Source organism: Salmo salar, chromosome 19, assembly GCF_965601325.2.
Source record: "Salmo salar chromosome 19, fSalSal1, whole genome shotgun sequence".
Taxonomy (NCBI): Eukaryota; Metazoa; Chordata; class Actinopteri; order Salmoniformes; family Salmonidae; genus Salmo; species Salmo salar.
The window spans coordinates 67,812,724-67,829,194 of NC_138309.1; the positions used below are offsets into that span (position 1 = coordinate 67,812,724).

The 16,471-nt window shown below is 41.7% G+C and overlaps 1 protein-coding gene across 17 annotated transcripts in view; it reads left to right on the forward strand.

The window, feature by feature from the left end:
- The window catches only part of cmn (calymmin), an 84,320-nt gene that overhangs the window by 35,164 nt on the left and 32,685 nt on the right, over window positions 1-16,471 (forward strand). For 11 of the 17 annotated variants that reach the window (XM_082965897.1, XM_082965896.1, XM_082965904.1 and 8 more), the window contains 12 exons: window positions 721-771; window positions 1,015-1,083; window positions 1,687-1,740; window positions 1,843-1,908; window positions 2,039-2,077; window positions 4,952-5,035; window positions 10,015-10,044; window positions 10,136-10,183; window positions 10,289-10,339; window positions 10,441-10,509; window positions 12,132-12,200; window positions 15,869-15,952. In XM_082965897.1, coding sequence (XP_082822023.1) covers window positions 721-771; window positions 1,015-1,083; window positions 1,687-1,740; window positions 1,843-1,908; window positions 2,039-2,077; window positions 4,952-5,035; window positions 10,015-10,044; window positions 10,136-10,183; window positions 10,289-10,339; window positions 10,441-10,509; window positions 12,132-12,200; window positions 15,869-15,952 — 714 coding nt within the window. Of the gene's footprint in view, window positions 1-720; window positions 772-1,014; window positions 1,084-1,686; window positions 1,741-1,842; window positions 1,909-2,038; window positions 2,078-4,951; window positions 5,036-10,014; window positions 10,045-10,135; window positions 10,184-10,288; window positions 10,340-10,440; window positions 10,510-12,131; window positions 12,201-12,519; window positions 12,577-15,868; window positions 15,953-16,471 lie in introns of all 17 variants that reach the window. The other 6 variants (XM_082965901.1, XM_082965908.1, XM_082965911.1 and 3 more) reach the window with 4 other exon arrangements.

The window sequence follows — 16,471 nt, forward strand, 5'->3', positions numbered from 1 at the left end:
AGCCCATCCTCCGTAAAAGGCACATGACAGCCGGCTTGGAGTTGCCAAAAGGCACCTAAAGGACTCTCAGACCATGAGAAACAAGATGCTCTGGTCTGACGAAACCAAGATTGAACTCTTTGGCCTGAATGCCAAGCATCACGTCTGGAGGAAACAGAGCCCGGACAACGCTCCCTATCCAACCTGACAGAGCTTGAGAGGATCTGCAGAGAAGAATGGGAGAAACTCCCCAAATACAGGTTTGCCAAGCTTGAAGCGTCATACCCAAGAAGACTCAAGGCTGTAATCGCTGCCAAAGGTGCTTCAACAAAGTACTGAGTGAAGGGTCTGAATACTTATGTAAATGTGATATTTCATATAATAATTTTTGTACATTTGCAAAAATTTCTAAAAACCCGTTTTTGCTTTGTCATTATTGGGTATTGTGTGTAGATTGATGAGGGGGGAAAATGTAATCCATTTTAGAATAAGGCTGTAACGTAACACAATGTGGAAAAGGTCAAGGGGTCTGAATACTTTCCGAGTGCACTGTATGTGGTGCCGGCAATATAATACCCAATGCTGAATTCATTATAGAAGAACTTTGGCAGAGATAATCGTGTGCAGGAGTTGTCTTTTATAAGTGTTTTTAGTGGGGGGGGTTTGTACAAGTTTTTACATGATTGTGCATGCTATCAATGAGATCTTCTACACACTTGGATTTCTGTTAATGGTGAATAGGTTACGGTGTCGGAGCCAGTGCACCAAACGGACGTGGAGCAAACCCCAATGGTAAATCTACTCTGTCTTGTGTGCTTTTAAGCCTAAACAAAACGTTTGTCATTTCATGGTGGTATCAGGTTTTCCAGTGCAATTAGGATGAAGGTTCATATTTTTTTTGAGCTGTTGTCTTTGTCGATTTTAATGGTTTGTGGGAGTTTACTTTTTATATTAAGTTTAGTTTTCATCATACATTCTTGTGCATGCCATTAATGAGGTCTTCCACACTCTAAGATGTTCGTTAATGGCCATTAGGTTACGGTGCAGGAGCTGGTGTACCAAATAGAGGTGGTGTCCCCAATGGCCATGTTGCTAAACCAAATGGTAAATTGCTAATGTTTTGAAGAAGTCATATGTGGTTCTTGGAATAAAACCCCCAGTGTTGAATTAATTATCAAAATAATTTATTGTTGATGTTTCAGTCTTTGGTTACATACCTAAATGTTGACATGTGCAAAGGTAATAAAGTGTGCAGGAGTTGTCTTTTATATTTTAAATTACAGTTTTCATCATACGTTCTTGTCTGTCTTTTACTATTTTATGATGGCACCAGGTTTCATATTTTTTGATGGGGTGTTGGTGTTGTCAGTTTGCATGTTTTAAACATTGTGTGTGTAATGTATTTGTTTCTAACCCATTTATTGACTGTGTGCAATGCACTCAGTGGCTCTGTTTTGGAAATGCCTTTACGGATTGTCTTTTTAGAGGCTTCATTTCAAGTAAATCTGTGTGCCCTGACCGAATAAATGCATTTTACTAGGGTCATTGGCCACAATTTATCTCCATATGCGTCTCCGATTTTGCTCAATTTAATGTAAGTGTTTGTCCATGGTTCAAGCACCATTTTCTATTGCACTCAGTAACTAAGTTCTGCTTTTTCAGATATTAGGTAAAAGATATTCAGACTTTGTGATATATTTGTTATAGGATATGGAGCTGGAGTATATCCAAATGGAGGGGGAGCTAATGCACCCAAACCAGGTAAACGCCTTGTTTTAAATAAGTTATGAGCCTTGCAACCTTTCTAACACCTGGCAGTGTTTTTTCTAAAGTGTGTAGTAAATGTTGTCTTGTGATCCATAGGTAATGGTGCTGTTGCAGGGAGCTATAATCCTGTTGCTGCCGGCTATGGATATGGACCTGGAGCAGGTAATATCAATACTCACTGTAGAATGATTGTGAGTGTGAAACATTTCCATTTTTGTACTGAAGAAAACATGTTCAATATAGGCTACTAAATGTCCTAATATAAATTCCTCAATGGATTTTCTTTGTGCAGGTGAAAATCCTTTCGCAGGGAAACCCAAACAACATAGTGGTGAGTACCCAGCTAGCACACAACATTCTAAGAGAGCATGCCCAAGCGAAAAACAATTAATTGTATTATAATACAAGTATACTTAAATATACAAAACATTAAAATAATATACTTCAAATATGAGATGTACTTCTAGCATATCTTACGTATACTATAAATATAATATAATTACACTTCAACACACAAAAGTTTACTTTAAATTCACTGTTCTTTTCTGTTTTTTCATATACTATGAATATACTATTATCAACCTTCAATACACTTATTAAAAGTGTACTTCAAATTCATTGTTTTTCAGTCTTAAAGTATACTATATGTTCCCTATCATTAAACTTAAACAAACTCATTAAAACTGTACTAAAATTTCAAACGCTTTAATTGTAATTTAGTATATTAATTCTAAATACACTTGGAGTTGAAGCATAGATTTATTTCAAAAGGAAACTCTGCTTGTGAGTGATCAAGTACACAGTACCTTGCAAAAGTATTCATACACCTTGTATTTCTTCACACTTTATTGTGTTACAAAGTGGGATTAAAATTGATTTGTCATTTGTTGTCAACAATGAACTCAAAATACTCATGTCAAAGTGGAAGAAAAAAAGTTTGATTAATAAAAATTTGATAACTAAAGTATAGTTGTTGCATAAGCATTCAGACCCTTTGTTTAGGCAAGCCTAAATTATGCTGAACAAAAATATACTGCTCAAAAAAATAAAGGGAACACTTAAACAACACATCCTAGATCTGAATGAAAGAAATAATCTTACTAAATACTTTTTTCTTCACATAGTTGAATGTGCTGACAACAAAATCACACAAAAATAATCAATGGAAATCCAATTTATCAACCCATGGAGGTCTGGATTTGGAGTCACACTCAAAATTAAAGTGGAAAACCACACTACAGGCTGATCTAACTTTGATGTAATGTCCTTAAAACAAGTCAAAATGAGGCTCAGTAGTGTGTGTGGCCTCCACGTGCCTGTATGACCTCCCTACAACGCCTGGGCATGCTCCTGATGAGGTGGCGGTGGTCTCCTGAGGGATCTCCTCCCAGACCTGGACTAAAGCATCCGCCAACTCCTGGACAGTCTGTGGTGCAACGTGGCGTTGGTGGATGGAGCGAGACATGATGTCCCAGATGTGCTCAATTGGATTCAGGTCTGGGGAACGGGCGGGCCAGTCCATAGCATCAATGCCTTCCTCTTGCAGGAACTGCTGACACACTCCAGCCACATGAGGTCTAGCATTGTCTTGCATTAGGAGGAACCCAGGGCCAACCGCACCAGCATATGGTCTCACAAGGGGTCTGAGGATCTCATCTCGGTACCTAATGGCAGTCAGGCTACCTCTGGCGAGCACATGGAGGGCTGTGCGGCCCCCCAAAGAAATGCCACCCCACACCATGACTGACCCACCGCCAAACCGGTCATGCTGGAGGATGTTGCAGGCAGCAGAACGTTCTCCACGGCATCTCCAGACTCTGTCACGTCTGTCACGTGCTCAGTGTGAACCTGCTTTCATCTGTGAAGAGCACAGGGCGCCAGTGGCGAATTTGCCAATCTTGGTGTTCTCTGGCAAATGCCAAACGTCCTGCACGGTGTTGGGCTGTAAGCACAACCCCCACCTGTGGACGTCGGGCCCTCATACCACCCTCATGGAGTCTGTTTCTGACCGTTTGAGCAGACACATGCACATTTGTGGCCTGCTGGAGGTCATTTTGTAGGGCTCTGGCAGTGCTTCTCCTGCTCCTCTTTGCACAAAGGTGGAGGTAGCGGTCCTGCTGCTGGGTTGTTGCCCTCCTACGGCCTCCTCCACGTCTCCTGATGTACTGGCCTGTCTCCTGGTAGCGCCTCCATGCTCTGGACACTACGCTGACAGACACAGCAAACCTTCTTGCCACAGCTCGCATTGATGTGCCATCCTGGATGAGCTGCACTACCTGAGCCACTTGTGTGGGTTGTAGACTCCGTCTCATGCTACCACTAAAGTGAAAGCACCGCCAGCATTCAAAAGTGACCAAAACATCAGCCAGGAAGCATAGGAACTGACAAGTGGTCTGTGGTCCCCACCTGCAGAACCACTCCTTTATTGGGGGATGTCTTGCTAATTGCCTATAATTTCCACCTGTTGTCTATTCCATTTGCACAACAGCATGTGACATTTATTGTCAATCAGTGTTGCTTCCTAAGTGGACAGTTTGATTTCACAGAAGTGTGATTGACTTGGAGTTACATTGTGTTGTTTAAGTGTTCCCTTTATTTTTTTGAGCAGTGTATAACATGCAACAATTTCAAAGATTTTACTGAGTTACAGTTCATATAAAGAAATCAGTCAACTGAAATAAATTCATTAGGCCCTAATCTATGGATTTCACATGACTGGGAACAAAGATATTCATCTGTTGGTCACAGATAAATTCCAACAAAAAGGTAGGGGTGTGGATCAGAAAACCAGTCAGTATCTGGTGTGACCACCATTTGCTTCATGCAGCGCAACACGTCTCCTTCACAGAGTTGATCAGGATGTTGATTGTGGCCTGTATAATGTTGTCCCACTCCTCGCTGCCAAAGGTGTTTCTAGCATGTATTGTCTCAAGGAGCTGAATACTTTAATTTTATCCAATTGTTCAGAGAACTTTAAGAAATGTTTTTCTTTTATAGGAATTTCAGTACTTCAACGTAATGTTTCCTAGAGGTTCCCAAAGGTTATATTTAAAAACATCTGACTATATTCTGGGAACGTTCTCCAAAATGTTGTGACATTACGGATGTTCCAAACCTATATTTTTAGACAATGTCATTACTTCAGCAGAACATTTCATACAAGTTCTCAAATGGTTCTATTTAAAAATGTGTTTTACTATTGTAGGTTATGGTCAAGGTGTCTACCCTGGAGGTGGTTATGGATATGGCGCAGCTGCAAATGGAAATGGCTATGGTGCACCTGCAATTGGTAAGTTTAGCATTGCAGGCTACTGCATGTTTGGATATTGAAGTGACACCGGTCTTGCCCTCATGTGGTAACACTTTTTTTTCTTACCATACGATGCATTTGGAAAGTATTCAGTATTCTCCCACCAGAGGGGGGGTCTAGGACTTTAACGACCGGTCGTCAACTTCCTCTCTTGGGCAATGCAATATGGAGAAGTCAAAAATCCCACACGTGTGTAGAGAGAGACTCTGCCCCAAAACGTTAAGAGATTTCACAATGTATATGTCAGAGTTACATCTAAATGTTGTAAAACTTATACGATTAAATATGAAACTATTTGTGAAAAGATAGCAATGTGATTTTAACCTTCTAAATGAGAAATTGTATTTCATATAAAGTTTTATCCAGTCATTAACCACGCCCACGTGAGAACAGACATTATGCCGGCGTGATGGAACGCCCCCTTTGACCAGAGCGCCCCCTTTGACCAGAGCGCTTTAAAAGGACTGGTGACAATTTTACATTAGACCAAGCAGGCGGACAGTGTAAGCCGGACATCACGAATGGTTAGACTCTACTCGACCAGACAGCGTGGAGCGGTGGCTATACGGCTGACAAATAGTTTAAAACTACTAGACCAGTATATGTGCAGCGCGAGCTGAATACGTGACAAATGGTCTAAAAATACAAAACCCTATGAAACAAAATAGAGAAGAAGACTAGACATGCACTGCCTGCAGCTTTGCATGTAAAGTAGTCTAGAACTTTAACCAAAGGCACGAGGGAGATCTTATCAAACGGTCATTGGAACGTCTGATGTATCCAGTCTAACGGACACTTCCAGAACAAAGAAAGCTACTACTACAACTACTAAGGACATAGTGATCTCTGGTGGACCACCAGAGACTTACACAACCAGAGACCTTCTGTCGACCTATTTGTCAGACGAATCGGGCAATTTCAACAGAGAGACAACAAAGACATACAAGCGTAAATATTTACATTGCATTTCTAAATCCGAATAATCGGTTGTTAGGGTGCTAAATATCCATATTTACGATGAGCGTATTATTCAACTGTATGTACGATAGTTGAATAACTTTGTCTCTCCTTCTCCTGCTATTTCTTTCCCCACCCCTTTCAATATGTAATCTGCCGTCATATCGAGTTAGTCCACTAGGGACTTTTCATTGTTAGTAATCAATGTGTAATCTATCCTGTGTGTGTGTGTGTGTGTGTGTGTGTGTGTGTTAATGTAATTCTGTGTGATTATTTGGTAGTTAGTAAATTAATGATTAGGCCAATTTGTTTATCACCGAGTCATGTAGACTAGGGTTTATGCAGATTTATAGAATATTACGACGTTGAGAATGAAACTGATATGATGTAATAATAATTCATGCATGACTAATATGATAACGATATATTCTAATATTCTTGAGTTAATTTAATCACAAACAGTTAATTGATTTAATAAGTCATTGCATTAATGATAGTCATGACACAGCGCATTCGCAAAGTATTCAGACCCGTTCCCTTTTTCCACATTTTGTTATGTTACAACCTTATTCTAAAATGGATTAAATAAAAAAAAATCCTCATTAATCTACACACAATACCCCATAATGACAAAATTAAAACAGGTTTAACATTTTTTTTTGCAAATGTATTAAAAACAAAAAACAGTTAACTTATTTACATAAGTATTCAGACCCTGCTATGAGACTCAGGTGCATCCGTTGATCATCCTTGAGATGTTTCTACAACTTGATTGGAGTCCACCTGTGGTGAATTGAATGGATTGGACATGCTTTTGAAAGGCACACACCTGTCTATGTAAGGTCCCACAGTTGACAGTGCATGTCAGAGCAAAAACCAAGCCATGAGGTCGGAGGAATTGTCCGTAGAGCTCCGAGACAGGATTGTGTTGAGGCACAGATCTGAGGAAGGGTACCAAAATGTCTGGAGCATTGAAGGTCCCCAAGAACACAGTGGTCTCCATCATTCTTAAATGGAAGAAGTTTGGAACCACCAAGACTCTTCCTAGAGCTGGCCGCCCCAGCCAAACTGAGCAATTCAGGGAAAAGGGCCTTGGTCAGGGAGGTGACCAAGAACCCGATGGTCACTCTGACAGAGCTTCAGGGTTCCTCTGTGGAGATAAGAGAACCTTCCAGAAAGACAACCATATCTGCGGCACTTCGCCAATCAGGCCTTTATGGTAGTGGCCAGACGGAAGCCACTCCTCAGTAGAAGGCACATGACAGCCCGCTTGGAGTTTGTCAAAAAGCACCTAAAGACTCTCAGACCATGAGAAGCAGGAGTCTCTGGTCTGATGAAACCAAGATTGAAGTCTTTGGCCTGAATGCCAAGCGTCACGTCTGTAGGAAACCTGGCACCATTCTTACGGTGAAGCATGGTGGTGGCAGCATCACGCTGTGGGGATGTTTTTCAGCGGCAGGGACTGTGAGACTAGTCAGGATGATCATTATTGGACTCTGTATACTGTTTTTTTGTCAAATCAAAATGTTATAAAAAAATATTTTAAAAAATAATGTCAAATCAGGTACTATAATCAAGCCACATTTTTCTGTGAATATCTAAAGGATCACAGGTCATTACACATTATAGTTAAATCCAGCACATACAGTGCCTTCGGAAAGTATTCAGACCCATTTACTTTTTCCACATTTTGTTAGGTTACAGCCTTATTCTAAAATTGATTAAATTGTTTTTTTCCTTCATAAAATAATGTATTTGTCACATGCGCCGAATACAAATGCTTACTTACAAGCCCTTAACCAACAATGCAGTTTTAAGAAAATACAAAAAAAAAGTAAGAAATAATTAAAGAGCAGCAGTAGAATAACAATAGCGGGGCTATATACAGGGGGTACCGGTACAGAGTGAATGTGCGGGGGCACCGGTTAGTCGAGGTAATATGTACATGTAGGTAGAGTTATTAAAGTGACTATGCATAGATAATAACAGAGAGTAGCAGCAGTGGGGGGGGGGGGGGGGGGCAATGCAAATAGTCTGGGTAGCCATTTGATTATATGTTTAGGAGTCTTATGGCTTGGGGGTAGAAGCTGTCTAGAAGCCTCTTCAACCTAGACTTGGCGCTCCAGTAGCAGATAGAACAGTCTATGACTAGGGTGGCTGGAGTCTTTGACAATTTTTAGGTCTTTCCTCTGACACCGCCTGGTATAGAGGTCCTGGATGGCAGGAAGCTTGGCCCTGGTGATGTACTGGGCTGTACACACTACCCCCTGTAGTGTCTTGCGGTCAGAGGCCGAGCAGTTGCCATACCAGGTAGTGACGCAACCCGTCAGGGTGCTCTCGATGGTGCAGCTGTAGAACCTTTTAAGGATCTGAGGACCCATGCCAAATCTCTTCATTCTCCTGAAGGAGAATACGTTTTGTCGTGCCCTCTTCACGACTGTCTTGGTGTGCTTGGACCATGTTCGTTTGTTGATGTGGACGCCAAGGAACTTGAAGCTCTCAACCTGCTCCACTACAGCCCCGTCGATGAGAATGGGGGCGTGCTTGGTCCTCCTTTACCTGTAGTTCGCAATCATCTGCTTTGTCTTGATCACGTTGAGGGAGAGGTTGTTGTCCTTGCACCACACGGTCAGGTCTCTTCTGACCTCCTCCCTATAGGCTGTCTCGTCGTGGTCGGTGATCAGGCCTACCACTGTTGTGTTATCGGCAAACTTAATGATGGTGTTGGAGTCTTGCCTGGCCATGCAGTCATGAGTGAACAGGGAGTACAGTAGGGGACTGAGCACGCACCCCTGAGGGGCCCCCGTGTTGAGGATCAGTGTGGCGGATGTGTTGTTACCTACCATTATCACCTGGGGGCGGTCCTGGTAGGCTCGTGTCACAGGGCAGCTCTTCCCTCTGTAGTCTGTAATAGTTAGCAAGTCCTGTCACATCCGACGAGCGTCGGAGCCGGTGTCGTACGATTCAATCTTAGTCCTGTATTGACACTTTGCCTGTTTGATGGTTCGTCGGAGGGCATAGCAGGATTTCTTATAAGCCTCCGGGTTAGAGTCCCACTCCTTGAAAGCGGAAGCCGTACCGTTTATCTCAGTGTGGTTGCCTGTAATCCATGGCTTCTGGTTGGGGTATGTACGTACAGTCACTGTGGGGACGACGTCATTGATGCAATTATTGATGAAGCCAGTGACTTATTTGGTGTCCTTCTCAATGCCATCGGAAGAATCTTTGAACATATTCCAGTCTGTGCTAGAAAAACAGTCCTGTAGTTTAGCATCTGCTTCATCTGACCACTTTTTTATTGACTGAGTCGCTGGTGCTTCCTGTTTTAATTTTTGCAATACCCCATAATGAGAAAGCAAAAACGGGTGTTAACTTTTGTCCTCGGAAAGTATTCCTTATTCTAAAATGATTAAAAAAAAATACACCTCATCAATCTACACACAATACCCCATAATGAGAAAGCAAAGGTAAAACCTGTTTTTGCTTTGTCATTATGAGGTATTGTGTGTAGATTGATGAGGTGTATTTATAAAAGATTGAGGTGTATTTAACAGATTGAGGTGTATTTATAACAGGTAAAACCTGTTTTTGCTTTGTCATTATGGGGTATTGTGTCTAGATTGATGGTGTATTTTTCATCACCGACAACTGGTTTTACCTGTTTTTGCTTTGTCATTACGGGGTATTTTATGTCGATTGATGAGGTGTAATTATTTTTTTAAATCATTTTAGAATCATTTTAGAAAAATAGTCAAGGGATCTGAATACTTTCCGAAGGCACTGTATGTGCTAGATTTAACTATAATGTGTAATGACCTGTGATCCTTTTAGATATTCAGAGAAAAATTACGATTGATTATAGTACTGGATTTGACAATTCATTCATATTTTTTTTTTTTTTACAGTAGAACATTTTGATTTGACTAAAAACCAGTATGTTGAGTCCAAGAGTGAGTTTTCAAAATAACAGTGAATGTCAAACGTTTAATCTTTCTATCAAGGTGTGCCTGCTGGTATGGAGGGCAAATCAGGTATGTAAGGCTACTATATGTCATAGACAAATACAACATCAGTCCTAGCCTCCCACCATGTCAAGCAATGAATCCATACATCCTAATGCAGGTGGGGTTGGTGCAGGACTTGAAGAGCCTGCAAATGGTGGCAAATATGGTGAGAAGGGCCCCCTCAAATTTTAAGAAGAAATTAGTGCATGACAACACTGAATGGATCAGAAGAATACTATAAAAACTGCATTCCCCTCATTTTCTTTTACAGGTGGTTCCGGACCTTATGGCGGAGCACCAATCATTCCTGCTGGACTGGATGGTAAGATTACACTCATATCTACACACAGTGCTTATCTCATGTACAGTGTGGGTGTACACTCATATACACAGTAGCTGAAATGCATCTCTCCTCCTTGACAGGAACAAGTCAGTTTGAACCTCAACCCGCTGGCCTACGTCCTGATGGAAAATCAGGTGGAATGTATGGTGGTGAGTTGGTTGTACACAAACACATTTTCGTCAGGAAATGTACCTTTTCTAGATAATATGTAAACGTCCCTTTTTCAGGACCCTGTCTTTCAAAGATAATTCGTAAAAATCCAAATAACTTCACAGATCTTCATTATAAAGGGTTTAAACACTGTTTCCCATGCTTTTAAACAATTAATTAATTAACAATTAAACAATTAATGAACATGTGTAACAGTGTAGGTTCCGTCCCTCTCTTCGCCCCAACCTGGGCTCGAACCAGGGACCCTTGCACACATCAACAACTGACACCCCACGAAGCATCGTTACCCATCGCGCCACAAAAGCCGCGGCCCTTGCAACGCAAGGGGAAACCCTACTTCAAGTCTCAGAGTGAGTGACGTCACCGATTGAAACGCTATTAGCGCGCACCACCGCTAACTAACTAGCCATTTCACATCGGTTACACATGCTCCTGTGGAACGGTCTTTAAGACACACAGCTTACAGACGGTAGGCAATTAAGGTCACAGTTATGAAAACTTAGGACACTAAGGAGGCCTTTCTACTGACTCTGAAAAACACCAAAAGAAAGATGCCCAGGGTCCCTGCTCATCTGTGTGAACGTGCCTTAGGCATGCTGCAAGGAGGCATGAGGACTGCAGATGTGGCCAGGGCAATAAATGGCAATGTCCGTACTGTGAGACGCCTAAGACAGCGCTACAGGGAGACCGGACCGACAGCTGATCGTCCTCACAGTGGCAGACCTCGTGTAACAGCACCTGCACATCCGAACATCACACCTGTGGGACAGGTACAGGATGGCAACAACAACTGCCCTCACCAGATATCACCGGTAACAATGTCGCCTATGGGCACAAATCCACCGTCGCTGGACCAGACAGGACTGGCAAAAAGTGCTCTTCACTGACGAGTCACGGTTTGTCTCACCAGGGGTGATGGTCGGATTTGCGTTTATCGTTGAAGGAATGACCGTTACACTGAGGCCTGTACTCTGGAGCGGGATAGAGTTGGGGTGGTGTGTCACAGCATCACCGGACTGAGCTTGTTGTCATTGCAGGCAATCTCAACGCTGTGCATTACAGGGAAGACATCCTCCTCCCTCATGTGGTACCCTTCCTGCAGGCTCATCCTGACATGACCATCCAGCATGACAATACCACCAGCCATACTGCTCGTTCTGTGCGTGATTTCCTGCAAGACAGGAATGTCAGTGTTCTACCGGATCTCAATCCCATTGAGCACGCCTGGGACCTGTTGGATCGGAGGGTGAGGGCTAGGGCCATTCCGCCCAGAAATGTCTGGGAACTTGCAGGTACCTTGGTGGAAGAGTGGGGTAACATCTCACATCAAGAAATGGCAAATATGGTGCAATCCATGAGGAGATGCACTGCAGTCCTTAATGCAGCTGGTGGCCACACCAGATACTGTCTGTAACTTTTGATTTTGATCCCCCCTTTGTTCAGGGACATGTTATTCCATTTCTGTTAGACACATGTCTGTGGAACTTGTTCAGTTTATGTCTCAGTTGTTGTATCTTGTTATGTTCATACAAATATTTACACATGTTAAGTTTGCTGAAAATAAACGCAGTTGACAGCCCTTTTGCTCTGTCGTTCACAGGATTGGGTGGGCCATATGGTGGTCAGCCCCTCGGAATGGGCCCAGAGGCAACATCTCAGACCAAATATGGTGAGTGAGTTACTTGAGTTACAAGATTTAGGCTCAGGGTTGCATTTCTCCAACAATACATATTTACAGGAAAATAATGAGTAACAGGAAGATAAGTGTATAACTGATGCTGCCTCGCTTTGTGGACCTTTTTCTCATCAAGCTTTAGAAATTCGTAATTGTCCACATAATGTGGAAATTTGTCTTTGGCTTCACATTAACATCACAGCAGTGACTCACAATGAACAGTAGTTTACAACAGTCTACTAGCCATCTCTTGCTTTTATGCCCACTCCCTCTCTTGCTTCTTGTCCTAATACGTTATCTTGCTCTGACTCAGGCATTGGGGGGTTGCCATTTGGTGGTCAACCCCTCGGGTTGGGGACTTATGGTGCAGGCAAGTATGGTATATGTATGCCTGCTGCATCTACGGGTAACAGCCAAAATAATGTAAACACATGAGTAATTGTATTTATTAAGGATCCCCATTAGCTGCTTTCAAGGCAGCAGCTACTCTTCCTGGGCTCCATCAACATAAGGCAGTTATATAGCATTTTAAATATTACATAACACTTTTCACAACACATTAAGTGTGTTCACTCATGCCACTACTCTACCATCACATACAAGTATCTACAATACAAAATCCATGTGTACAGGGGGGGGGGGGGGGGGGAGTATTTGATCCCCTGCTGATTTTGTATGTTTGCCCACTTACAAAGAAATGATCAGTCTATAATTTTAATAGTATGTTTATTTGAACAGTGAAAGACAGAATAACAACAAAAAAATCCCGAAAAACGCATGTCAAAAATGTTATAAAATGATTTGCACTCTTTGGTCAACTACTGAGCACCTTCCATAGTCTGTTCTTGACTTGGGGATTGTGAAGAGACCTTTGGTGGTATGTCTTGGTGGTATGTCTTGTAGTTTAAACAGACACCTCAGTGCATTCACCATTTCAACACTTCTTACAAAAACAAGTAATGATCAAGTCAATCTCTCCTCCACTTTGAGCCCGGAGAGATTGGCATGCATATTATTGTCAGCTCTGTGTACATCCAAGGGCCAGCCGTGCTGCACTGTTCTGAGCTAAATGCAATTTTCTGAGGTCCCTCTTTGTGGCACCTGACCACACGACTGTACAGTAGTCCAGGTGTGACAAAACTAGGCCTGTAGGACCTGCCTTGTTGATAGTGTTGTTAAGAAGGTAGAGCAGCGCTTTATTATGGACAGACTTCTCCCCATCTTAGCTACTGTTGTATCAATATGTTTTGACCATGACAGTTTACAATCCAGGGTAACTCCAAGCAGTTTAGTTGCGTCCACTCAATTTTCACATTATTTATTACAAGATTTAGTTGAGGTTTAGGGTTTAGTGAATGATTTGTCCCAAATAGAATGCTTTTAGTTTTTGAAATATTTAGGACTAACTTATTCCTTGCCACCCATTCTGAAACTGACTGCAGCTCTTTATTAAGTGTTGCAGTGATTTCACTCACTGTAGTCGCTGACGTGTATAGTGTTGAATCATTTGCATACATACACACTGGCTTCACTCAAAGCCAGTGGCATGTCATTAGTAACAATTGAAAAAAGTAAGGGGCCTAGACAGCTGCCCCGGGGAATTCCTGAAACTACCTTTCCAACTCAAGCTGGAAAGACTACAAACTAGCTGCACTTCGTTTCGTTTTTACTGTATTTCAATTAAGAAAAAAGAGGAAACCCACTCGCTGCTCTTTAATAAGCTTTACGTATCGGCCTCAAGGACTTCGTCAGAGCTTTTGTGCTCACTATTTGAGAGACCGGGATACTAACAAATACCCACCAACAAACTTTATTCTAGAGCTGGCTGAATATGTTTTGACGTATAACTATGTCAGGTTTGATGATGAATACTACCTCCAAACGAATGGAACATCGATGGGCTCCACATTCGCTCCGAGCTATGCTAACCTTTATGTGGGTCTATTTGAAGAACGTTTTGTTAACAATGAAAACGAACATCAATTTTGAATGAAGTCCTGAAGTGGTATTGATATATTGACAAAAAAAAAAATCCATATGGGGAGGAATGGGAGAAGAGTTGTCAGACTCTGGCATTACTCAATGACATTGACCACAATCTAAAATGCACTATTGAATGTGATACTCATTACTTCTATGTGGATTGAGAAATCAAATGGAACCTTGTTTACAACTCTGTATAGAAAAGAAAGACTGAGATAGTATATTACAGGGGGACAGCTCCCACTCTGAGAAATTAAAAAGAGGACTTCCAAGAAGACAGTTTTTCCAGATAGTCCTCTGTGGAGTGGCATATATGGCACAATCTAGAAAAAGCAGCGGAGATGCGCAATAGGTTTCTAAGAAGAGGCTACTCTCCACAATGTGTGGATGAAGCTCTTGATTTGGCATTGGGGAAAACACGAGATGAAATTCTACAAAAAAAAAGACGCACTAAAGCTAAAGAACACTGTAATGTTCACCACCACATATACGTTGAATTTGCGCAATGTGGGCGATGCTGACAAGAAACACTGGCGTGTTTTATCATCAGACCCAGCTTTGCCTGCTGAATTTAAGAATCCACCACTTATTGTATACAGGGGCGGAAATCCCGGGGGGGATGGGGGGGACACGACCCCCCCATCCTGGGAAAAATATGATTTGTCCCCCCAATATATCACTGAAACATAACTATGTAATTTAAATAATCTGAATAATACGCAATGAAAGCAATTGTGCTGATTATAGACACTTAATAGCGCGTTAAGTTTCAAAAGATTGCAACCCCCCCACCCTTTGCCTCACAATGGTTTGATCTACTGCCAGTTCCTTAGTTTGCTAGGTAACAGAGAGGTCGTATCTACTGTCTGAAAGGCACTCAATGCACGTAACTGACGTGAGGTTAATCCAGTCAATCGCGCACACACACTAGCTGAATATGCAGAGCTAGCGCGCAAATATGAACTATTACGCTAGCTAGTACCTATTCCATTTATGTGGCGTCGTCAAAGATGGAATCAGCATGCAGATGATGTAAGTTAGTGCTTCAAAGTCCCTGTGATAAGGTTATCGATAAACTGAAATCCAAACTGAACAGAACTACACTCTCTTCTACCATTGTCTTAAATATATTTAATGGTCTCGTTGCAAAAGCTAAATTGTCGCAAGGGAACTTTTATTAATTTATTTTATTTCACCTTTATTTAACCCGGGTAGCAAAGATTATAGCAAACACCACTGAAACTGAATTGGTGCTCGCTAGCTTTGCAAATTCAGCTATTGTTGGAAGCCAGCCAATATGAAACAAACTATTAAAATTACAAAAGGTTGCAGCATATGTTGTGTAAATGGTGAACTCATACAGCTGTCAACTCTTGTCATTTTAATCCGTTTCACATTTGCTAGCTACCTTTTAGATCGAAGCCCAAATAGAATGATTGAAGATGATAGAAGCCCATCTCCTACTGTAAATAACCTACACACTGTGTGTGTGTGTAGCCAGCCAGCCAGCCAGGTATAAAAATGGCAGAAAAATAAAAGACGAAAATCAGAGTATTTTTCAATACACCAAAACGCATAGTAAGAACCCTAGTAGCCTAATATCTCAAAGACTAGTTGATAAAATGTTCATAAGAAAGAAATGAAATTCTAATGGAAATGTTTCACAATGATGTCATTAGGCAGAGCAGGCAACAGATGGCACACTGACAGCAGAGTTGGGGACAGATATGCAGGGAGAGACTGGCAGAGACAGGGAGTCTCAGGTAAGTTTGTTGAGTCTTTGTTTGGCAACATTATGAAAGGTTCTCAATTTTTTTGACTTGTAAAATAGGAACATAATTGGAAAATGCCATGGATACCCCCACTCTCAACTTAAACTGGTGACTGAACTAAGATTTGTTAAAGGCAATGGTATTGCTGTTGTGATTAGTTGTGTAGTTTTGGGTACCGGTAGTTAGGAGTACGGCAAACACCTTATTTCTTTGGTTCCTCAATATACATTTACCATATTACAATGTAGGCTATGTGTTACAGCACTACTTTTGGTGTCCCCCTCAGGAATTGCTCTTGAGAAAATTTCATGTAATTGTCCCCTCCAAAGTTGATATCAGATTTTCGCCAATGATTGTATATAGGACAGGTCACAATTTACGCGATAAATTGGTCCATGTCAACTGCCAGCCACAAAATAAACTTTTACGCCCTCTTCAGAATGGTAGCTATAAATGCAGAGGTTGCACACAGTGCAACAATATCATGAAGTGTGAATATTTCTGCCACCC